At 38.9% G+C, this 25,342-nt stretch overlaps 1 protein-coding gene across 1 annotated transcript in view; it reads right to left on the reverse strand.

Moving 5' to 3' along the window:
- The window catches only part of syn2b (synapsin IIb), a 73,912-nt gene that overhangs the window by 33,843 nt on the left and 14,727 nt on the right, over nucleotides 1-25,342 (reverse strand). The window contains exon 2 of the mRNA XM_010731329.3: nucleotides 1,200-1,257. Coding sequence (XP_010729631.3) covers nucleotides 1,200-1,257 — 58 coding nt within the window. The remainder of the gene's footprint in view (nucleotides 1-1,199; nucleotides 1,258-25,342) is intronic.

Consider the following 25,342-nt stretch of genomic DNA (forward strand, 5'->3'; position numbering starts at 1 on the left):
TAGGTGGTTCAACCAATGTGAAACCAAAATGTCACAAGTTGTTAACATACAATTTAACTATGTACAGTGACTCCAACATGATATCAAGGTATTGGTGTAATTTTACATTTGAAGTACTGGTGGTTTTGAAAGTGTGGTTATACAAAATACAGCACAAAAGTCATTTTAGCTGATGATGAAAATGACTTTACAATTTCTTTGAGGGTTGCAAACCACCGTAACACCATTTCCTGACCAAGATAACAGTTTTGTAAATCTTTGTGTATAATAAAGCCTACAGGAAGAGTCTGGAGCCATGCTAGCAGCTCTTAGGTGCTTTGAGCTACTAATATGCTTACAGTGACAATAACATGTTGATGTTTAGCAGATAATGCTAAAGTTCACAATGTTACTTTAGCTTGTTAACATGATATTATTTGCTAATTAGTACTAAGAACAGCTGAGACTGATGGGAATGTCAATAGTTTTGCTGATATTTGGTCATAAACGAGTACCAAGCAAACACTGAACTGATGATACTGCAAAAATTCAGTTTTAAGTTGTTTTAGTTTTCCAATCCATCCAAACAAAATATGTATATTACATGGTGGCACTAGAGTAAATATCAGGGGTTCATTAGGATTCATCCTCTGGGGACCATAAATAAATCCTTCCTGTAGGTGTTGAGATATTTCACTGAATAAGTGAAACCTTTGACCTGCTGGTACTACATCAAAAGTCAGGGGATCAGCAATCCCATGGGATTTATCCTGTGGGGACCAATGAATATCTGTACAAAGGCAGTTCATCCAGTAGTCGTGGAGATATTTCAGTTTGTATCGAACATTGGTCCTGCTCACCTTTCACACTAGCACACACAAGGAGAGACACTAGGTTAAGTAGGACTGCTATACACACATTACCGGTGTGACACATTTACACATTTTCTTCCTCAGCTTCTCTCTAGAAATGCATACATTTACACATTTTCTTCCTCAGCTTCTCTCTAGAAATGCATAGCTTGCTGTATAAAGTGTTCTTTGTTTTTACTCGAAAATGTGCTATTTCTCAGCCTTTCGACAAGAACTTGAGGTGTGTGAAAGCATTTCCATGTCTAAGGTGAATATGGTGTCAATTCACTTTCAGCTCTGGTCTGATCCCTATCAACTTTTTTAGAAATGATTCTGCAGTATCGCAGGTCTATAAAATCAATAAGATACCTGCTCCACTTTGATGTCGTAGTCTCCAAGGATCTTCTTTCCCCGAAACACTTTGGCCCTGGAAGAGACGAGGATAGAGGACATTGAGTTTGTCATTTGTTCAATCTCAGTTGTCTATGCTGCCCTCTACTGGATATCACACTCCATGTGGAACAAATGAGAGAAAGAAAATGGATGCCTGCTTCTGCACTTTTAATGGCCAAACTTTCTCTGCTGCAGGAGATTTATATTGTAATCAGCTTTTTTTAAAACAGCTTCAAAGGATTCAGCACATCAGTGAAGCCATTTCAGTGGTTGGTAACATTGAATTCTGGTTAGGACTGCAATCCTGCTGCAATATTAAATGCTGTGTTATAGTTTGAATGATGAACGTGTCCAGTAATCGTGTGGTTTAATGTTGACTTCTTAATATCTCGGCTGACACTTGCTCAAGAGTGATGTAGAAATAGATACAAGTAAACACACAGAGGCAGACAGATGGAGAGAAGACAGACAAAGATAGACCAGAGGAGAGGACGAGATGAGCAGGGAGGCACCGGCTGCCAGCCAACACACAACAGACAAAATGCTCCGGACGTCTCATGTTACACAACACTGTAAATGGATCATAGATGGTTTACAATGCGTCCATCAACAATCCACATACTGAGGATTAATAAGGCAATGACCCAGAGCACAAACAATAAAGAGTTAACATATTTTTAAAGTATCAAACCTTCAGAAACCTTTTTTCCCCTCTTCATTTTTCATTTTTTCTCATTTTTCCTTTCCATGTTTAGTTTGTGAAATGTAATGTCTAACTCCGTTCATGTCGACAGGTCCTTGAGCCCCCTTAAATCCTCCATTAAAATCATTTATCCCCACCAAAAAGCATGCCAGTTTATGTGCCATGATATGACATTAATTTTATGTGTGCTCATAGTTCCTGTCTGTGCCAATTAAATTAAAAATGTATGTCAGAGTTCTTACATATAACCACGTAGGACCTTGTGTAGCACAGCATGAAGGCATCTGGCTTATTAGTCTGGTTCATTAAAATCGGACCATCTGTGAGAGACACACACGATGCCGTAAGTCCCAGCAATCAATAACTAAGGCAGCAAAATTAGTGACCTTAGAATTACAGCAGTCTGGAAGATGCAGTGCTCTTGGTTAGTGCGTGTGTAACCACTGGCTGTTGCTTGAACACACTTATGTTGCCATGATGACACCCAAATATCCACTACTGAAACCTCTCCTAGATCATTAAAAACAAACAGCACCATCATCTCTCGGACTGAAAAATGCTCATCACTCCCTGCTGCTAATTAAGAAGTTACATTAAAGGCGAAAATATTTCCAAATCAATCCTATTGCCATTGAATGGTTATAAAGAGGCTCCACATTCAGCATGTACTCAGTATCTGGGCAAAACAACACATAGGCATGGGACAACACAACACAGGGAGTGTTCTCCAGCAAGGCTACTAATGTAACTTCCTCATTTAATTTCATCAAACAGCATACTATCGCTTCTGTACAGCTGGTTGATAGATGTTGGTTGGTTATGAAACAACAACAACAACAAATAAACAAACAACCTCTATATATAATTTTATGGGATAACAAACATCTTAAAGGCTGCATTTTTTGGTCATTTGGGGGCAGCAGAACAAGCTGTAAACACAACTCTGACATATTATCAGAGCCAGAACCAGAGCGTCACAGAGCCAGAGAGCGTCTGCAGGATTAAGGAGGCATTTTAAGGGCTGCACACAATGGCCCAGGTATAACTCGTGCACACTTCCACTGTCTTATTTTCTTCAGTGGAAACAGTTCACTTGTGCAGTTGAAAATTAGGATTGTTGAGAGTCATCAATGAGCTAAACAATGGAGCTTAGGTGACCTGAGTGGGCTCAGGCTCAGTTCTCTATGGGTCTGTGGTAACTGTGGTTGCATTACACACAGTCATCTGATCCATTTATGATGCATAAATATCGATTATTGCAGCTTTAATATGAAGTTCAAGTAAATTGTATTGACCTGCAGTGCACAGTGCTCCGTGTAACCTGATTCACATCTCCTATAGCATGGAAGCCAGACTGCTGGGAGGTAACAACCTCTGATCAGCACCTCTACCATCCTGCTCAGTGTTCAAACAATGTAAGACACAAATAATCTTGTTTGATCTGCAGGATCCATGTCACACTATCGAGGAAGATGCTCTGAATTGAAAAAAAGTAGCACTTCAGCAACAAGCTCTGCCGAGTGCCAACACAAATTTACAATTGCTTTTACCCTCAGGCCCAACTTCCACCCCACTTAGTGTTATGGATGTGGAAATTGAGATGTTTTCTCTATTTTTAATCTCTCTTTCTTTTTTCCGTTGTTACAGCCTCACCGGACAGCTAACATGGCTAAAGTTTTCAGTCCTTTTAGGCTAAAGGATGCCACACATATATCATCTCTGACAGGTCACCCCTGCAGTTTCTTGTATTCAATTTGTAGCCCACACTAGTGTCTTATAATAAGACTTCAAGTAATGAAAGTCAGCAATGTTCCCTTCACCCAGGACAGTTTTGGCACACAATCTGATAAGGACGAGGCCTTACATCTTTAACACGTAAGTATAATTACATTTTTTTCTCTCTCGCCACGGCATCATTGAGCAAGTACGACTATTTTAAGAAGGAGAGAGTCGATACATGCTGAGAGACACCCACACGTTCTGTTAGAGTAGACTTAAAGTAGAGTACACATCATTGTGTGTAAAATAAATAAATAAAGGGCAGGTATTCACATGGTAGGTGTAAGAGTAAGAGTGAAAATAAAGTGTAGAAGCAAGCATAAATTCAAGCATGGTTTAAATTGATTTTTAGGAAGGAGCCAAATACATTTTGGTGGCAACACCAGCCCCCCAAACTGTGTGTTGAAAAGATTGCAGGCAATATAATTTTTATGTAATCCCAAATTGCCAAAGCATTTTGATAGAAAGTGGAAATCGTTGACGTTTCTATAGTAACTGCTGCAGATCTATTGATTTACTCTGCATTGTGTGGTTGATATTAAGATTTAGAGCTCACTTTAGCTATTATCCAACTGCAGCTAAAAATACAGTAACCTGGAGTGCAGTGTGGCAAGCTGGTCGGAGAGATAAAGTCTCTTTAATTTATGAGGTTCAAGCGGACACATCTGAGCAATGGAGATGGGTTAAGTTCTGGGAATAATAAATACTAACTTAGCAGCATGTGGCAGATACCAGTTACAAATTGTTCTGGATAAAGTGAACCAGCAACTCGACTAACATTTGACCTGTTCACCATGTTACCATGCCATTCTGTAAAGCTTTATAGCACCTTGTATATTAGTTAGTTACAGCTTAGCAACAGCTAGGATGCAAAAGGATGCAGCTGAAAACAACATGACCAAAGGCTCTGTGCTGGGATGAATTCAACAGCTGAGCCCTGTCGACTCCATTTTTATTTCAGGGTCATTTGATGCGATCCCTCTTTCATTATTCATCTGCAAGGTCCAAGAGGCTGAGACAGCTACACAGTCTGGTATAAAATGTAGCCTTTCAAACCAATGCATGGCAATGACAGAGAGAAAAAGATGACAAAGAAAATAAGAGACAATAAAGTGTTGCAAATTATGGTCATGTACATTAAACATAACAAAGATAATGTGTACTAGCTGCAGTGTAAGCCACTGAATATTGTAGCCATTGCTTAATAACCATTCATTCATCCATTTTCCATATCTGCTTATCCTTTCAGTGTTGCGGGGAGCTGGAGCTGATCTCAGTTTGACATTGGGTAGGAGAGAGGCTGTCGCCAGGCTGACACTTAGTGACAAGCAACCATTCATGCTCACATTTGCACCTATGGGTAATTTAGAGTCACCAATTAACCTCCATGTCCTTCTTGCTGTGAGGGTACAGTGCTAACCACTTCACCACCATGCATATTTATCAAGATATCATATTCTAGTTTGAACCATAATGTACTTTCATTTGGTTTCACTTTTTCCACCTCCACTGGTTCCACTACAGATGTTTAATTTAAGAGTCATCAAATGGTCAGAATTAGCCCAAGAAATATCCCCCTGAAGCTGTTTTACATGGATTGAGGTCATGTACTGTACAGTGAGCGGCACTGACACACATTATGACAGCCGATGTTCCTTCTCCCTCTCTTGCCTATCAGAAGTTAATTCCCACTTTCCCTTTAAATGCATATTATTTTTCCACCCATCTGTTCTTCTGTCCCCTCTGTGGTTATCTTGATCGATTCAATGCAAAGACACATTATGTATGCATACACATGAACCATGCATGATAAGTGACTGCAGTTTAATGGGTTTGGTGAGTGATTGTGCAAAGGCAGATTGTGTTGCTATTGTATCTAGTGTGTCAGATGATTTAAATACAATATGCATAACTGTTTCTTATTAATCACCCGAAAATAAGAACCATTAGGTTTTTAAAAAAATATTATTTATTAACGGACTACAGAGTGTATCTACAGAGTGTGATGTGGTGAAAACAGCCATGTTTCCAGTGGCCAGTGGCTTTAGATAGGCCCTGTGTTTTTTCAAGCATTTCACAGCCAGTGTAGTTTCCTTTACACTAGGAAGAAGAGGGTGAAATGCTGTGTTTCCAGTTAACAACAACATCGCTAGACGGCATTAAATCCTACACAAACATCTTATAGCACACCTGAAAAAATCTTATTCAGTGTGAGGAGGAATCCAGAGAAATATGAGAAGATATGGGGCTCTTTTCTACCATCATTACATCACTTTAATTAGTGGGTCAGTATAGAAACTATTCTATCTACCAAACTTTTTTGATTCTAATAGATTCTATTCTATTATTTTGGACCTCATACAGCAATTGATTGTGTTTTAATTTGCTTTTTGGATGTAACCAAGGGTGAATTCTTTAATTGTGTATTTTTACTGTACCAGGACTTGAGGGTGGGGGCTGGTGAAGGGTACGTTTGTTCCTTCCTCTTTTTCTTGTGTAACTAGACATATTAAAATGGCTTCAATACTACCTACACATTGGTCCTTTAAAAAGTAATCGATATATTAGTCCCTGCTACCAGTGTGTTGACATAATTTATTCATTTAACTCAAATAAAACACAACTGACTGTGTATCTATGTACCAAGACCACAGTTGAGCTACAGCAAGACTTTGGTCTTGAGGATTGTGGTTCACATAACCCAGACTCCCCCCCGAAAAAAAAACCTATATAAAAAATAACAATCTTCTTTATCTGGCACAGCACAATCACTGTAGCAACACAAGACTATACACGTCCAAGCTTTCTTGCCAGTTGATCCACAAATGGAGTAAAACAAGTGCCTGTCTACAGAGGTGAGAGGGCACAGAGAGTGTTCGAACAGGCCTGTCAGCTCGAGTGCGGTGGGAGAAAGCTGGAGTTTAATTGTTTGGCTAGCTGGCACGCCTGTTAGTGCAGGTGCAGTCAGACAATGTTAGGGCATGAAAATGAGTGAACGCAATAACACCGAGGCTGCAAACTCTGCTGGCTGCAGACTAGGAATTCATTTTCAGTCTCTGTGAAAGATTTCTGACTGTGTGCTGCCGTATACTGTTTTTCAAAGCATCCTTGCGTAAATAATGTCACAGGCAGTGGTGGAAGAAACATTTAGATCATTTAGTTAAATAAGAGTAGAAATGCCCAGTTACAAGTAAAAATCCTGAGTCTTAGCATCAAAATAACAAAATAACCAAAGTACTCATTATGCAGAATGTCACATTTTAGAGATAGACGTTACTAGAGTGAATGAAGGTAAATGTGGTACCTTACTTTCAATACTTTATATATTGCTGTGTAGCTTAATCTTTAATAATATATCATGTTTTATTTTTTGATAATAGATCAGGGTTTTTCAATAAAAATAAATGTAGCTGCTGGTTACTTTCTAGATTTAGATTACTGATACAAAATGAGATTGTTGGATGCAATGTGGCCAGAAGTTAAAAACAGTTAAATCAAATTATGTGATAAATTTCTAAAAAAACAAGTCAGTTGAGTTCAGTCTGATAAACTCAGAGGACGGAAAGCCGAGAGTAAGAAAGCAGCATGCAGAATACTGAAGAAGGCTGGATGGATTTTACCCGGCAACACTAATATTGTACAGGGTGATGACAGACTGACGCAGCCAAACATCACAGGGTTCTTTAAAAAACAAAAGATGTGTAAATACTGTAGGTAACAGTTAATATGAACAAAACTAACAGATCAACATATAAAGACATTCAGAGACAATTCAGAAAATAATTATTTACCTGCTACTGTAATAATCTAATTATCTTCACATAAACATGAATTGACTTGATTTTATTGATCCAGTCTACACTGCTCAGGTTGATGTTTGTCAAAGTCTCATAATACATGTTTTCAGGCTTGTTCTAACACTGTGTCAAGATAAGCCATCCGTCTGACGATGCAGATTAGTTCAAAGGAGCTGCACTGAACGCTCAGACAAACACGAACACACAAACAAAGAATTTAATCAACTTTTCCTCTCCAAATAGATGATCAGTGTTCACTCTGACATTTGTCCTTCAGTGTCTATGGGCACATTATGTGAAAAGAGAAAAAAAAAAATCAGACCCAGAGCTCTGATTGGCTGCGACAACTGAACACGCACAGCATACAAAAAGCTTTAAGTCAGTTAGGCTCATGTGTTCTGCCCTGAGGTGAAGATGTTGCTGAATTATTCAACTGCGGCACAGGAGGCTGTAACACCTCCTTCTGCCATTATCTTCCTTTTGTGTGTGTGTGTGTGTGTGTGTGTGTGTGTGTGTGTGTGTGTGTGTGTGTGAGAGAGAGGGAGAGAAAGAGAGAGAGTGTGAGTGTGTCATGTCAATATGTCTGGCAAAAGCTGCATTTTGTGGCAAATACTGAGTCAAATGTTCAACAAAATAAGAACTCTAGACCATATTTAATAAACAAGTTAGCTGAAATTAATTAATTAAATTCATTAGCCACCCTTAACTTGACTTTTTGGCTTTGGTTTATAGATCAGTTATCAAACATTATAAACAGAATTATCATAAAGACCACAGACCTGCTTTATATGGAAAGTCATTTCCAACCAGTGCTTTAGCACATTTATAATCTTAGTTTATAAAAACATGCTCTATTTCCTGAAAAATAATATTTAAGTCCAGATAATTGATGACAGCATTATCTTGCTGCACACTGGAATCTGACTTGACAGAAATACGTGAGATATAAATTTTATGGTTGTCCAATTCCCCCCAGTTTTTTCTGCATCATTTAACAGATGAGCGGTAGCGATGAAAGCGTGTGTTTGTGTCTATGTGGCACTGGAGGAATCAGTTTGTTTGTGTGGTTTTCTTACATTACTGTGATAAATGACGGCCTACAGGGCAGCCTGTGCTCTCATGTAGACACACATGGATGCTTGTGTATGTGTGGGTTCGAATAGCACAACTGCTTAGCTGAAAAAGGCCTCATCTCTGGAACATCTTGAAAGTAACAGCAGAGTTGATTGTTTCCTGAGGTTTCAATGAATCCTGCCTGCAGACATCAAGAGATTTGTTACTGAACTGTGTGTGCAGTGTGTGTGTGCTAAGCGTGGGTCGGTTTTGTGAGTGTCTGAGAGTGTCATTGTTGTTCCTTGTCCTTGGGAAGTAGGCAGGCGTGACAATCTTTTTTATCTCGTCCCTGTAATTTGACAGCTTTGTTTTTACTTCATGCTGCAGCTTTCTTTGCCTTTCTTTTGTACCTTCTGTTGTTCCTTGCCCACCCTCACTGATTATTAATCAGGGTCTGATGTAGTTTCTCTAACCTTCTCATCCATGTACTCATTTCTCAGAGCAGAAGGACATTTTTTGCTAGTTAAAGTCGATCTGCAGGTAAAGCGTTGTTTTGTTCATCATTAGGGCATTCTAGTTCAGCAACAACTTTTATATTTACAATAATGTGCCAACTATTATGTTGAGCTCTCATTTATGTTTTATGGTTCCTTTGTGCCTCTACAGAGTGGGGGAAAGCAGAGTGGAGTTTATAGTTTATAAAATATAATGAATTATTATAGGTTGAACTACCCAGTAGCATATAAAGCTGTTAAAACTAGCACCACCTTACAAGTAGATCTCGATGCCACAAACTTTACATCAACTTTTCTTTCACAGTCAACTTTGAATGGCAGCTGTCTGCAGCAGCAAATCACCAGAGATGAATCTGTCTAGAGTTTTCAAACCTGCAAACGCAGCATGGCTGGACACGATTCTCATTTCAAATTCACAAAAACACAGAAAAAACATTTCAGCCATAAAAAAGTGGACTTGAAACCATCTGAAACTTTTAGATGGCTAGACTGAAAGTTTGTTCATGGCATCTGGTGGACAAACTGAGGAGGGACTGTTAATGTTATGGCTGTCAGTCCTTAATATTAAGTCAAGTCAAGTCTAATTGATTTCTGTCGTATATTTAAAACAACATGAACTGACCAAAGTGTTTTAGAAACATAGGCACGGGGCAGATCATACAGCAGAGAGCAAGTTAAAATCATTCAGTAATTAACTAACAGAAACATTATGAAAGGTCAACTGGTAGAAATGTAGGTACATTCAAAAGAAGTGGACAGATCTGATGTGTGTTTATCTGAAACTGGAGGGGCATAGTCACCTAATCCCTAACCCCTGAGTGACAGAATTATAAAGATTCAGATTGGTGAGAGGTAGCTGCTTTGCAGACAAACTCTAAAGCTGACAGGGAGGCAATGGAGGGAGGAAAGTACAGGAGAGATATCCTGATTCTTATGAGAATCTGTTACAAATAACAGAAGCATCCTCTGCACATACTGCAGACGTGACAGTGAAGACTGACAAGGAGTTACAGTATTCAAGGTGAGTGGTAATAAAAGCATGGATTTTTCACAATCTTGGAATGATGAGAAGGTTTAACTTTAAGGCTCGCTGTCTCATTACAGAATGTATCTGTCTGTCAAACTGCCTGCTTAGAAATGCCATTTCTAATGCATGTCTATGCACATTTATCCTCTCTGATGTTGCAACACTTTTCCTTTATCGCTCCCATGAAACCTGTACGGCCAATTAGCCATCATTGTTTTCACTCAGACTGAATGCAATTCAGTGTTTGGTTTTTAGTTCACTAATTAGTGGGAGCGACAAAGCCAAACAATTAACAGCAAATATGGGACATGATTGCTCTTTTCAAATTGAGGCTCCTCAGGCAGAAGAAACCAACCTCCCTATTACTGCAAATTGTTGGCTGTGTCAGAAAAGTCAGTATGACTGCGGTGAAACACTCTGATTAGGCCTGTTGTATGTCTTTGTCCTATAATGGAAACTAGAAAAAATGGAAAAATTGAAAAAAAAATCCCAACAATATAGGGCGGTAAAAATTGATTTTCTAATGGATTTTTTCACATTGAGTCTGTAATTAATCATAATTTTCATCATCAACTAAACTGGTGATTTTATTTCTGAATGAGTGCTTAATGTTTCTGTCTATAAAATGTTGGAAAATATGAAAGAAAAAATGTATAGGTTGTGTTTTCTCATTCCTTGTTTTATCCAATCAACAGCCCCAAAGATATTCAAACATGGAAAAGTGTAATAAACTCACATTTGAGGTCCTGAAGCCGCAGAATATTTGGCATTATTGATAGAATTAATGACTTTGCCTATCGAGCCTATAAGTGACTGAAATGACTGATGAATTATCAACACAACAGAATACAATAGTTGGGAGATGTACTCTCCGTTGATCGACTGATCGATAAATTGACTTTCAATTCTATAGCTGATAAATTTTTAGTAAGGAAGATGCACAACAGATGAAATGCAGGTGCAATATTGTCTCATAGCACAACATTTTAACGATGTATATCAATTTTGAGCGGGGTTGAAAGGTTGTATACCAATGATTCAACCAGATGTTGACATTTCTGCCTTTCGGTCCTTAATTTCTGTAGGTTGTTTTTCAGTGGGTTTCATTAGATATAATGTTTATTTCTTTGTCATTTCTGCTTAAAAGTTTCTTTTATCTCTTTCTACAAAAGTGCCTTGTCAGGATACATGTCCCCCAATCTCTGTGGGCTTTTACGATAAATAGAGGTGTGCTTTTAGTTCTGAAGATTGGGCTTTCCACTCTTGCTGAATATTTTATTTATTGACTAAGATGGATATTGAGTTGAAGAGACAACTCATTTCAGTTGGAAAAGCAGTGCATCGATCTAAACAGGTCCTCCTGTGATGGAACAAAACATCTAGAGAGGGAGTGAAAGAGTCAAATTTGAAGTCATAACAGACAGCAATGTATTCCCTCAACAAATGCAGTGGGTGGACAAATTGATCCAGCTGTAGCAGGGTGATGTATAAGTTATAAAGGACTGGGAAGCTGAGCACACAATCTCCAGCAAAAGTTGCTTCTGATCTTTGCAATAAGATGACCAGTCTTGAAATGACAAGCACACACTCAGCCATCACTCAGTGAGTTTAAACTAAGGGAAGAGCTCTTCCTGGTTTAATGGTGAGCAGAGACAGAGTGTTTGTCTGCAGCAAGATGGAGAGCAAATAAATCACTGCAGACAACCTGGCTGTGGCTTGGCACAAATGAGACTTTATGTGCACTACATCCAGATGTCTGTCTAGCTTGTGTCTTTTTTTTTGTTTTGTCCGCTCTCTGTCTGAACACACCTGCTGTCACAGACTATTTTAAATGCACACACAAACGCTGTCTAGTTACAGGAATAGTCAAGAGGGCTATTTCAAGGTTGGATGAGGGTTTGAAAAGTGGTGTCAGTGAAACAGCACTGAAGTTCAGGTCCATAACTGCATTTCCTAGACACTTGAATGAAAACAGGATTTCAGTCACTGGTCAGGTCTTTTAATGTCATTTCTCTGTTTGATGATAAGATTACCCCAGCCCTCTGGGGGCAAACCAAGGCGGTGTAGAAGGAGCAGTGGAGACATATCTTTCTGCACATGGAGTCTGCACATAGTTGGTGGTCATATTTCAGTAGAGAATACTTGTTAAAGAACACAGTTTTCAGTGAGGTGCTGGGATTATTTTGCGTAATTAGGATATTATTTTAGTAGGATTTTAGTTTTCTTTATGGGAGTGTCAGCTTTTTAAGTTTTAGTGACAAAGATCTCAATATCCTGAAGCGAAACTCTGTCTCAATACCTTGAAGTGAGAAAGTTGGAACGACTCTTTAAAGTTTGAAGATTTTTTTTTTATTAAATCAAACCCCATTTTTTAAAAACTATGGTCTAAGGTCTGCATTTTGGGTAGCATAGTGTAGCCAGCGTGTGATTTCATCTCACTGATATCACCCTCAGAGTTACATTAGTTTTAATGCTGACACAAACAAAACATTTCCTAATGCTGCTACTTCACTTTACACTTTTTTTTTTCTTTTTTTTTTTCAAAAATTGCAGGGAGCAATGAAACAAGGAGGATCAACCACAGGGAAGCTGTTAGACGAAGGGCTGCAGGCTGCACACATCCTCCTTCTCAGCAAGGTAACTAACTCCTTCTGGAAAACAACCTCCTGTGTATGCGACATGAAACAAGATTGAGTTTGCTCACAGCATGATGGTAACAGCCAACTTCTTTATTAAAAGAGCTTGTTTGGCTGGAAAACAGCAGTTGTTTCTGTGTCGAATTTGTGACAAAGCGGTAGTTCAATGAGACTTCTGAGACCTGCATGATTAAATGTTACTGTTGCTCAGTTGTACAGGCAAAGCTGCAATAAATACAGAGGCAATGAGCCCTCTACAACCATTGAAAACTGAAATTCACCTAGTGGACATCCAAGGAAATTCTCCATGTTCTGAACTGCATGAACTAATGTAGAGCTGTCATGATGGATTATACATCGACTGCCTCTCTCCCTCTCATATACATATTAACATGTACAAATTAATACAGTATACAATACTACAAACAACTCATCACTTTTTAACTGACACAATCTGCTTGCAAGTCATCATCCCTTCCCTTATTGCTGTGCTTTGTAGAGCATGTACGATGCACTGCTGTGTGTGGTTTCATGGGTGCACGTGCCTATCTGTCCATCGCCCACGCCGCCTATTTGTCGTGACAATGTTTGGAGCGCAGTGTTTAATTTTAGAGGGAGATATAGACCAACAGAGACAGACAGAGAGGACACAGAAACTGCTGATCCACCTACTGGCACTTTGCCTAATAGGGAGAGTCACAAACAAAGTTACAAAGACCAACTGGATGAAAAGGCAGAGCGGAGGAGATCCAGAAAATTATGAATTCACAGCAAGTGCTTTTTGCAATGATTTGTCATTTGTACATGTACTCAGACACTGAGAGGTACATTTACTCTAATTTGTAGTAGTTGTGTTTGAACGGTGATATTTACAGTAGTACTAATATACCAAATAACTTTCTATTTAGTTTGACATTAAATTACGACTATATGAATTTGGCAGGCAGTATTATAAGCCCCCCCCTGTTCAAATATTCATATGCTTAAATGAGGAGTCATAAGTCTGCAGTCTACGACTAGTTCTAGCCTCTTTCAGTTCATTTGTTTTGTTTGTTGTTAGGTTTGTTGAAGGTTTGTTTTGTTGTTAATATTTGTTTCCAGCTGTAACAGACAGCTTTTCAGTGAAATAGCTCGATGAAGCCACTACCTGTCATGCACCACACGGCAGACAGAATACATACATAAACTAACTGGTTACTGGAATATTTAGCAAGTAAGTTTCTGTGTATCTGCTGGGTGTCTAAATAGCCAACTGCTTGCTAATGCTTTACCCATATCAACTTTATTTTGTAGGCCAAAACTTGTTTTAGAGTACTGCCACCTAGTGGCCAAAAAATCCCAACAAAAGGAAACAAACTAAATAATTAAGCTTTTTTTCTCTCTCTCTCTCTCCTTTGTGGATCAAAGTGATCTGTGGCTCAGCAGAAAATGAACATTTAAGCATCTGGACAAACAAAATCTTTTTCATATTTTTTCAGTTTTTGCTGATAATGGGCACAAGAGCTTTGTTGGCAGAGTCTGGTGCAATATGAAGAAGTGGTTGGAACAAGATAATGTTTCATATTATCCTGTGGAGCTGGGGCAGGCATCCAATAATGCCTGACGACACCAGCTCTCCATCTTTAGAAGGAGCAGACAATTTCATAATGGGCCGTGTGGGGAGTCCAGTTGGCTTTGCCTCAGAGAAAACGTGTTTTTATCAAGAAGGTGCATGGTCTTATTTCAAATGTGCTTAAATGTTGCTTTTTAAATTAGATGATTTAGGTGATACTGAAGTTCCTGTTAGCACGTTCATTCAAAAAGAAATTCTGAGCAGTCAGATGATTATTTCAGGATGGTAAATAACAACAATAACTTTAAACTGTACTTTTTTTCTTGTTTGTATTTTGGCACATTTACAGTACATGCTCACAATCACGCTACAATTGAAAATACTGTATGTCATCTGTTTGTTTAAGTTGTTAGTACTGCACACTAAATCAATGCAAACTTTGCCTCAGTCACATTTACACATCACCTTTTAAAGGCATTCAAACCTATTGTTTGAATTGTTTCATATAACCGTTGAATCAAGTCAAAGGAAATGGATGTTTCTCCATCTCTACAAAGATTGCATGCTTTCACTGAAATGGTTTGATGCAACTCATATTCACCTGAATCACTACACGAACGTTGGCACAAAGAAGTTTGTTGGGTGCTACAGCGCAAAACAACCAACCCTAAACCAAATGACCAAAATGAAAAGTGATATCGCATTAGTCATTTGCATTACCAGCTTTGTACCTGCACAAAAATGGGGCTGCAATTTAAAGTTATTATGTGTGTTATCTTCATGTCCTGTTTTCATCTCTCATTCTGTATCACTACATCTAAAACAAACAACAAAAACACTCAGATATCCTGCGCTGCTGAGACAAACATTACACTCCAAAGTAAAAGATATCGATGTACTCCAGTGCCACTCATACCTTGTACTAAAAGAAAACATAGTGATGAAAGCTTTGGCAATTTACTGCTCTGATGCACAGAATGCTATCAGATCTAAGTCGTTCTTGGGTATTGTCAGGAGGCCAGGCTTTTAACTAGCCTGTTCATTTTCCAGTCGATACCTCAATTACTGTTTTCCAGAAGTAAGACTGAGGCCCGGTTGAATTTGAGTGAAAACCTCGCCAACTAGAGACACAAGGAGAAGCTCTGGCTCTGGATGAGCAGACAAAAAGCTTTTAAAGTAAGCATACATTAGCATAACGTTATAAGAAAAAATGAATTTAATTCAAGAGTCTAATTAAAAAGTGTTTCTGTAGCATAAGTGTAGTATTGTTAAACCTAGTTGGCTTTAATCAGCTGCTGGCAGGAGTCTGCTTCGTACTTTTCTTGTAAGTGAATTGGTTCGAGCTTAACCTCTGACAGCCTGTCTCTTATTTAAATTCACTCATTTAGTTTGGCTCTAAGGAAGAAGCTGCATTACTAGCATTAAGCATATGACCCAAAACAAAATACACCCCTGAATATCATCAGTGAGGTATTACTTTGTGTACTGTGCAATAACAGCTGTTGTACACAGAGTTAACATAAATCTTCTGGAGCTCATGGTTGTGTCAGTGCTTCGTCAATGTGTCAACTGTAATTTGCATGGCTAAGCAGTCTGTCCTGTATGTGCCAGAATAAAATGATGGAAAAGAAATAATTCTCAAAAGACTCCATAATCCAATTGTAAATACGTATGCCTAAAATGGTTCTTTTATTTGTATTTGTGCAGAGAACACCTTATTCAGTTCAGACATGGACTGCATTTTATAAAGCTGATGAATGGAGTAGTGCTCTGTTAATATGGATCTGTTCTTTTTTTTTTATTGTTATTCTAAAATTACATTCTTGGACCAATATGAGGACAAGCAATATACGCTCAGTTGCCAGTTTATTGGGTAACCTTAGCTCATATAGCATCTAATTTAGAGTCCTACCATAAATCACCCTCAGGTTAAGGTTATAATGTTTTTATTAAAGAGGTTTGTTGTAACTGTGTGTCATTTGGAAGGATCTAGTTTGTAGTGCTGTTGAACTGGATTGTGCTATACCAACAGGTGTTTCTTTTATACTGTCCACACTATTTATCATTGAAGGAAGGGTTAATGACAGAAACTCCATCTTCCTTGTTAGTTTATGAATGTAACATTATGTTATCAAATGTAGAAACACAAGTGAGTGTGATCAGAGGCCTTGGACTGTCTGTCTGTGTAAATCCACTGCAGGTCATCTGTGTGTAACAGCTCCTATGAGTAATAAAGTTTTAAAAACAACACAGGACATCTGCAGTAATTTATACTGCATCGGCCCAGTGTAACACTGGCTCCACATCAAGCTTCACCAAGCTTTATAGTTTATATAGCCTTGCTGATTAAATAACCAAACAGATGATTCTGTTTCCCTTCAGTAGCTCGTTCAGACTCTCCAACAGAGAGAGAGAGAGACTGAAGGACAAAGATGACAAGAGGCATACGAAAAAAAATTTAGAGTGAGAGGCTGGGAGAGATAAAAAGATACCATGAAAGAGCTGTTTTACAATTTCTAATGGATTAATCTGATTAATCTGTTGAACCGGTGAGAGATGGAAGTAGCTTGCGAGGGGGTTAATAGAGATTAAACCTGAACTGTAAGCTCCCATCGATCACTGAGAATTATAATTAAAATACCACACCCACACACATATAAACACGCACGAACTAAAGAGGCACGTACTGTACATTATATAAGACATACATACACATATAAAGAGGATTATATTCAGATGTCTGCTATTGTTTCCTTATATCAGCTGCTAAACAATGAGCAAAAAAAGGAACATTCTTTACCTCAACCTAAAATTAACACTAAAGCTGAAACTGTGCACACACTGACACGCAGGTGCGACTTCCTTTCATTCATGAAAAATGTGCCAGTTTGTGTTTTATACCCCACAGACAGAAAAATGAATCTGGTTTGGCTCGATCGAATGCAGCTAGCAGCGTTTGTGGGTGGGAAGGCTTGTTGCTGAAGTAGTAACTCCTGCGACTTTATCAGGTGGCTGGACAGAGTGGGCTGGGCATGTAGTGTGAACCTCTGTACACGTGCTGATAAAACTACAGGTGTAGAGTTTGTTTGAACCCTCTATGAAGACAGAAGGCAGAAAAACAAACTCTCCATTTGGTCATCTTTCAGAAGCAAATGTGAAAGCAGCATGATGTTATAGCGCTGAGGTTAGGGTGGATGTTTGCATATGTATAAAACATTTAATTTAAACCAGAGACTGTGGTTTGCATTTCATCTCTTACTAACATTTAAAGTTGCCTAAACCGAGCCAAACATTCACCATAGAGGTGGCATATCAGAAAAGCTCAGCATCTTGAGGTCACAGTGAGATTACAGTTAGAGGAAACGCATGGTCCTCCTGAACCATTGTACAGGGACACGAAGGACACTGACTAAAATAGACATACAATGGCACACACACACAGGCTGTTGTATAATTTGGCTTATGAGCTAAGATCCAAAGCAAAATACTCACACACACACACTGCGCATACCTAAACACACAAGCCCCTAATGTGGCTTCCTTCTGTCATTGTGCTTCATAATGTCTTGTGACATAATGGTAATACCAAGGACCTGTCTGTGTAGGTGTGAGATAGAGGGAAAGGGTTTCCAAGGCTGAATGACTGAATGTACAGAATCTTAATGAGATGCTGCTTGTGTTTTCTCCGTCCTTCCTCCAACAGAGGGCTTTACAAATGTTCAATTCAGAGCGTGTAGTGTGTGATTACAGAGTTTTGGGACATTGAGAATGACACATTGGATCAAAGGGAGTGCTACTGCATTGTACTTTTAATTAGGGGACATCTAAGTCAAGTCACATTGTAGTATGTGCAGGAGAAACTGCAATGACAAACAAGGTTTTCACTTTTTTTGATTTATCTTCTTTCAGCTCCAGTACAGCTGAAGGAAATGTCAAAATATCATGAAATATTTGCCTATTAAATGCAAAAAGAAAGAAAGAAAGAAAGAAAGAAAGAAAGAAAGAAAGAAAGAAAGAAAGAAAGAAAGAAAGAAAGAAAGAAAGAAAGAAAGAAAGAAAGAAAGAAAACTAATGTTTTCATTGAAACTTTAGTAGCTATCATCATTTAACGATTCCAGTAGCATCATCTCAGTGTCGGACGAAATTATTTGGAATGGCATTTAGTTTTTATGTACAGGTACAAGAACAGGTTGCTAATATAATGACTGATATAATGATATTTAATAGTTGAATTAAAGCCCTTTTCCAGTGCAAAAAGCTATTCTATCTGTGATGACCTGGCGACTTGTCCAGGGTGTAGCCTGCCTCTTGCAAAATGCCAGATGGGATCGGCTACAGCCCTCCGTGACCCTGATAAGGATACGCGGCCACAAAAAATGGATGAATAGTTGGATGTTTTGCAAACAGTTTTTAACCTCTTGTAGCACTATGGACTTTTCTTTGAGTAGGTCCCTTTTTTGTTTCTCCACGTGTACATGGGACAAAGTCTTGTCATGGTCGTCACACAAATGATCAACAGGTGCCGCTAAGATGCCAAGAAATGCTGCAATGTGTCAACAAAGACAAAGAAGAGGAAGACTGCAAACTAGTAAACATGGATGTAAACAATGCTGGATTTAAATTACTTAAAATTGTCTTTGCAGATGTTTTAGACATAAATTATAGGATAAGGATACACAAAATGTTTTGCTCTGTTATGTAAACATAACTTTACACTCCACAGGGCATCTTTAAGATGAGATATAAAAGCTGAGTCACTGACAGCTGACCTGATGCGAAGTGGGAAGCTGTCCCAGAACCAAGGCACCAGTACAGCCAGAGCTTTAACCTGATTTAAGCTTGAACGGCTTAGCTTTTAAAATTTTAATTGGCAGACCAGAGGGATCTGTGGAGCCTTGTAGAAAAATAATATATATATATATATAATATACTGAAGCACCAGACAAAGAAAGAGCTTGTGTGGGATTATTATTTAAAATGAATTCTAAAAGAGATTGGCAACCGGCACAACGAAACCAAGATTGGAGTGATGAGTGAAAGAAATACTTCATCACGAGTCAGATCTAATTTAGTTGTCACAATGACGCACTCAAGGGAGAGCTAGTCCAGTAAGCTCAAAGAGATATTATGTGGATCTGGGCGCAAGACCAAATTTACTATCTTGCTCACCAATTTTAAAGACTTCCGTTCGAATAATAATAATCTAATAATAACACCTGGTTAAATGCAGCTGTGTCTTTCTTCTCTGGGACCATAAACATCATTGTACAAGACCGTTTAAAAGATTCAAGCAAATGTCTGAATCATTGCATATTTGTTTGTAGAGAATAAAGACTAATGTGTGAGTACTAACAGTATTATTAGCCATATTGGCAATTAGTGTCCTAAAGAAATAACTTTAACTTCATATAACATAGGCAAGATATGCATGAGATGCATTTATTGATAAAAATACAAAATAAACAACACAAGAAGGCAATACACAGACCTCGGATCACAATTAGAGGATAGTTATGTTGACAGCGGGGGCCACCGGTATTCCCTTGAGCTCTAACAGTGTGCTATACTAACCTAATAATCTCTAATAATCTCAATAAAAGTTGTGCATTTGGTAGCCACAGGCCACAGGAGATAGCAGTCCCACAGGGAATCAATAGCCTCAGTGTAGCTTTGCAATAGAGATGTGATGTATTCTCATTACTTAACCAACACGGTGTGAATTTGTGCTTTAATTTATTTGGACATTCAGGGTCACCTGTGCACAAATAATAAATGAGTCAAGGGAGTAGCTTAACACAGCTGCAGTGTTCGGTGCACATGCACAGCAAAGTGGAAATATTTTCCAGCTGCGTTTGAACCTGATGGTATCTCAGCCCCGCTGCTGTGATATTCTTACTTTCACTCACTGCCCCTCCTCCCGCCTTATCTCACTCCTTCACTTGACATCTCTCCACACCTCGGTCTCCATTTCCTCTGCCCTATAACCTCTCACTCTCTCTCTCTGTCTCTTCCCAGCCATTTCACCCTCCCATCCTCCTGTCAGTCTCTTCTACTGTGTGTGTGTGTGTGTGTGTGTGTGTGCGTGAGCGAACATCGAGCCATGACATGGCTGAGTGCAGCGGCCCTGGGGCAGTCATGCGCTGTGGTGCTCAGTCGGACGACGGAGACACGTGTCGCAAAGCTTTCCGGTTGCCATTCAGCACTAACCTTTCCCTCTCTCTCTCTCTATTCATTTATCCTTCATGTCCTTATGAGGATCCTTGTTGCTTTCTCAGCGTCTTCCCCCCTTTATTCATCTTTCTGTGTCAGCCCACTGGTTTTATCTCTAAATCCTATCTCACACTTTGGTAAATTCACATGTCCCTGAAGTTAAAATGTCCTCTATTCACTTTAAATCATCCTCTTCTTCCATGTTGCTAACACCCAGTGATATCACAGACAGGAGGTGAAGCTCCATCCTCCCCTCCCCTCTCCTCTCCTCTCCTCTCCTCTAAAGGCTGAAATGTAATTACTCTCCTTGCATACATATTACGTGCAGTTATGCTAAATACTCTGTGTTCACTTCTGTTTAGAAGCCAAAGGCTTCAACAAGTAAAGTGTATTTTCTCGTTCCAGCGTCGAGAATTTCCTTGGGGTGTTGTTTGTCAGTTATGAGAAATCATTCTACAATAACAAAGCGGACAGTTATATCTATTTCATGCCAAAGCAAAAAGGTTACACTTTTATTTCAAGATAGCACAGGAAAGACTAATAATACACTATTGTCAAAAATCACACCTTTGTGTGGATTTCTTTGTATTCTGCCAATATACGAGCAAAACTGACTCCAGACACCTCTGATGGTGTCATTTTTTCACATTAGCGTTTCACAGTACGTTTTAAGTTTTCACACCAAGGACTCTTATTGTCTCCATTTCATCCATAAGAAATCACAGGAGAATTCAACTGCAATGTTTTTTTTAAGGCTTTTCAGGTATGATAACGCTGAGGACCAAGTTAATTTCACCTAATAATATATTTTAATACATATAAGATTCCTCTAACCTTTGCTAGATTAACACTACTAACACAAAAACAGCAAAACGAGATTATTTTTGCCTGACATCTGCTGTGTGTGGGGCTTGCAGCTCTTTTAATTGCCTTGTTAATCACCAAGTCTGAGGACATGAGCTCAATTTTAGGAATGAAAGGAAAGAGATGTGTTTTTATTTTATTTTATTTATTCAATCCTAGTTTAATATCATAAACCAAGACAAAGAAAACTAGGAAATATTCACATCAGAGTGAATTTGTGGCACCAATATGATTTAACCGAGCCAATTAATCCTTGAAGAGTTTCTGCTCATAAAACAAACAAAAAAAGAAGATCATTATTTAGAACCAGCTCCATGATGGCAACAAAAAATAAAAAAAGGAAATGGTCTGGAATATGGGTTATTCTTTTATAGCAAGAGATGATAAGCAAAAAGTGAATATGGATGGATCTTTCATGTGAAAAAGCAATAATCTTCTGAATTTGCATATCTTAAAAGTTACATGAAAAAGCAATAATCTTCTGAATTTGCATATCTTAAAAGTTACACCAGAATAGAGTTGCACGATATCCACGGTATACCCGGTACCCCGCGGTGCCAAATCATAACCGTCGCTACTATACTACAAATTTTACACGACGGTACTACCGTGGATTACTATACTACCGGTGCCAGTCTCCGCTACATAGCGGCCGGCTCTACTCTCCTCCCGGCTTCTCACTGCATGCTACTCCTTTGTAAACAAACCAACGTGGAACCGCAACCGAACTACACAGCTGCTGAATGATTGGCTGTTTGCCTGTTACTGGTGACGTCCAGGGATATGATAGGCTGTTTCCACACGCTGGGTCCGCCCGTCTGTTGGCTGATTGGCTGTTCGTGTGTTTCTGCCGGCAAGAACAAACTCCGCGAAGACAGCTCCGCTTCATAGAAACTCGCTTCCAAACAAACAACAAGCTAAAGTTCTGTCTCGCCCAGACACGAGACAACACACTCACCATGGCAGAAGCACCGGGCCCGAGCAGCGAGTCTGCCGTGGCGTCTTCGTCAGTGGCAACACTAATTTTGCTTAAAAAACAAACGTCGTTGTTTCAAACTAACTTGTACAAATACATTGCAGTTTATAAAAATAATAATAATAAAAAAAGGCCGCAGTATCGCGATAATACCCGGAACCGCGATACTTTGTCTGGTATATTATCGTGGTTACTCATTTTGGTATCGTGACAACTCTACACCAGAACATGGTTTTGAGTATAAAATATATATAAAACACTACACTGCAGCTGACAAGAGTAAATGTATCTTTACAAACATTTTCTCCTCTGGGCTCCTTTAGTCAAATTTATATTTTTTATTACATCTCTTTGTCAAAGGGACATGCATTGTGTGAGGATGGGTGACACTAGGATGAGAGGGATGAGGATGGGAAGCAGATGATTTATAAGACACAGTACTTGTCTTATGGGCAACAGTTAAAAAAGTGAGATGTGGAACTTGTTCTAATCCTGAGGATCAAGTCACGCCTGTGTTGTACGGAAACTGCTTACTATTGCACTCTGGATGGATAAACTGCCAGCTAAAAACACCATCCACAACAGCTGCACCACCTGTGAGGAATAAACTGAAAGCGGATGATGTGGCCAATCAAGCCTCATCACTACTGCCTTAAGAGTCCGGGTTCAGCCAGTTGGAAATCAATGTTTCGAGGATTCCTGTGGTGTTGGAGATAGTTAGCCACCGTTTCACCACAGCTTCCTCTGTGCCCTTTGCCTTTGCTCCATCTTACAGTAAGACAAGCAAATGCATGCACAGCCAAGTATATACTGCAGCAACAAAACCACAATGTGGGTGTTTGAGACGTGCTGAGGGAGGATATTCTCTTGTCACGACTCAAGGGCAACACACTCTGCACATGCACGCACACACACGTGCTTAAGTAAATGATGACGCTTTTCTGCCGTAATTCTTTAACCCATTTTAGGAAAAAAAAAAAGAAGCTTGCATAGACATGTCACGTGACTTTCCCTGAGGAGTGTAAAATGCAAAGATGTGAATGGTGGACCCATATGCATGCGTGACAGCATACGCACAGTCGGTTGGTGTAAAACCACCCACACAAGCTCACACCTACAGGTCATGCACATATGGAAACACGCACACGTTTGTACAGAGAGCAGAAAGCAGCCCCCACAGTTTTTAGGTTAAAAAAAAAGCACGTATTGGTAATAAGGTGTAATAACATCCACTCCCAGCTAACACAGGCAGGAGTTTACTTACTTTAACCAATGATTTATTAGACTTTTGTTTGCAGACCAGGTGAATAACTGTGAGGGAAATGCTGAAACAATGACTGTCAGATAGAAAAATGACTGAAAACACGCAGGAGGACAAATGGGGTTGAGTTGTGATGACTAGGGCAAACATTTCTTTAAAAAACTAATATAACCTATAAATCTTATATACTTTCACAGTTCACTTATATAGTATTTCTGATGTCTCAAATTACTTTCACAGTTCACTTATATAGTATTTCTGATGTCTCAAATTCACCTCTTTAATTTCTAACATTCAACATTCAAGCAGCTCTTTTCTGGGGATTTTTTGCTCAGCCTGCCTGCGCTGCTTGTGAATTCTAAAATCCCCAAAGGCATTATTAGTCTTGATTGCAAGTAATCGAGAAAACAAGTTTGATTCGTCTGAAAGCAGCTTTGAGTTAACACTCACATAGATGATACAACATTGTGCATCATCATATTACTGTATGAGTGTTGTGTGTGCTGTTTGTTTATACGGAGAGTTTACAGTAAGCGCTTGGCCTTTGCAGTTCACAATGTTTCCATATTGACAGTTTGACACTTAGACCTACTGCAGTGCTGCACGTCATAAGCAAGCTATGCACGCTGTGTGGTGTGTGTATGTACTGTATGTATGCGAGGGAGGGAGAGACAAATGGTGAATAAAAGAGGGTTATTAGGTGCATTTGTGTGCTGTTGAGGCCCAATGTGCAGTTTAGTTTTAAAGAGTCAGGACACGTTGGGAAAGTGAGATATTCTTTTTGACATTTTAGCCGGTTCTCTTCTATAAAGGGTTGTTCAAAGGTTCAGGTCTTGATGCCCACATATTTTGATATTAAATCAATGGATTTCAATGGATTTCAATGGATTGGCGGAAGTAATATAAATAACCTGGTGCTTTCGCATCGTTTAACTTTTGTGATCTTTGCCACATGAAGTTTCACCCTTGACCACTTGCAAACCATCTTGACAGATTTGACCTTTAAGGAAATGGAGTCCAAAATGTTAGAAGCTATATATCAGCTGTATCACACTATCCAATTTTATATGCTCCTGCTCTATAAAGTAGTATAAAGTGTTCCATAAAAGAGATGCAGCTTGGTTTGCAGTCAATCATGACACAGGAGTGTAAGGTATGAATATGATCCCCTAAACAACCGCGTTACACTAATTTACTGTCCGGTTAGAACGCAAGTAAAACGGTCACTACGTCACCAAGCTTCACAGGGATGTATCAATAAATCAAACACTTTGTTTTAATATGTAAAAACTTTGTGTGTTGACTAGATGAATTACTGTCTTGTAGTTTTGTGGATCCAGTCCAATCCATGTACCTGTAAAATCTCATTATCCTGGTTCCCAGACAAATGTAGCACAAATTTAACCAAATTTCCAGCATAATAAAATGCACATTTATGTGTGTTTCATTCAACTACCATTCGGTGAATATTAAGAGCTGGAACTCCTGGAAGAAACAGCTGGTGCTGTTAATTTACCAGTTGGGTGTCATTAAACCACTGCAGAAGAAAAGGGTGCAATTAATAACTGTCAAACCTCCAACAGTGGAAAAAACAACATGCTGGAAATATGATAATTATATTTGTTTCATGTATTAAGCTGAGGAAAATATGATAATTATATTTGTTTCATGTATTAAGCTGAGGAAAGGTACAGTACCTTTAACACTCAAGGCAAATTTGATGTTCTGTTCACACTGTCTCTTTAC

Source organism: Larimichthys crocea, chromosome VI (assembly GCF_000972845.2).
Source record: "Larimichthys crocea isolate SSNF chromosome VI, L_crocea_2.0, whole genome shotgun sequence".
Taxonomy (NCBI): domain Eukaryota; kingdom Metazoa; phylum Chordata; class Actinopteri; family Sciaenidae; genus Larimichthys; species Larimichthys crocea.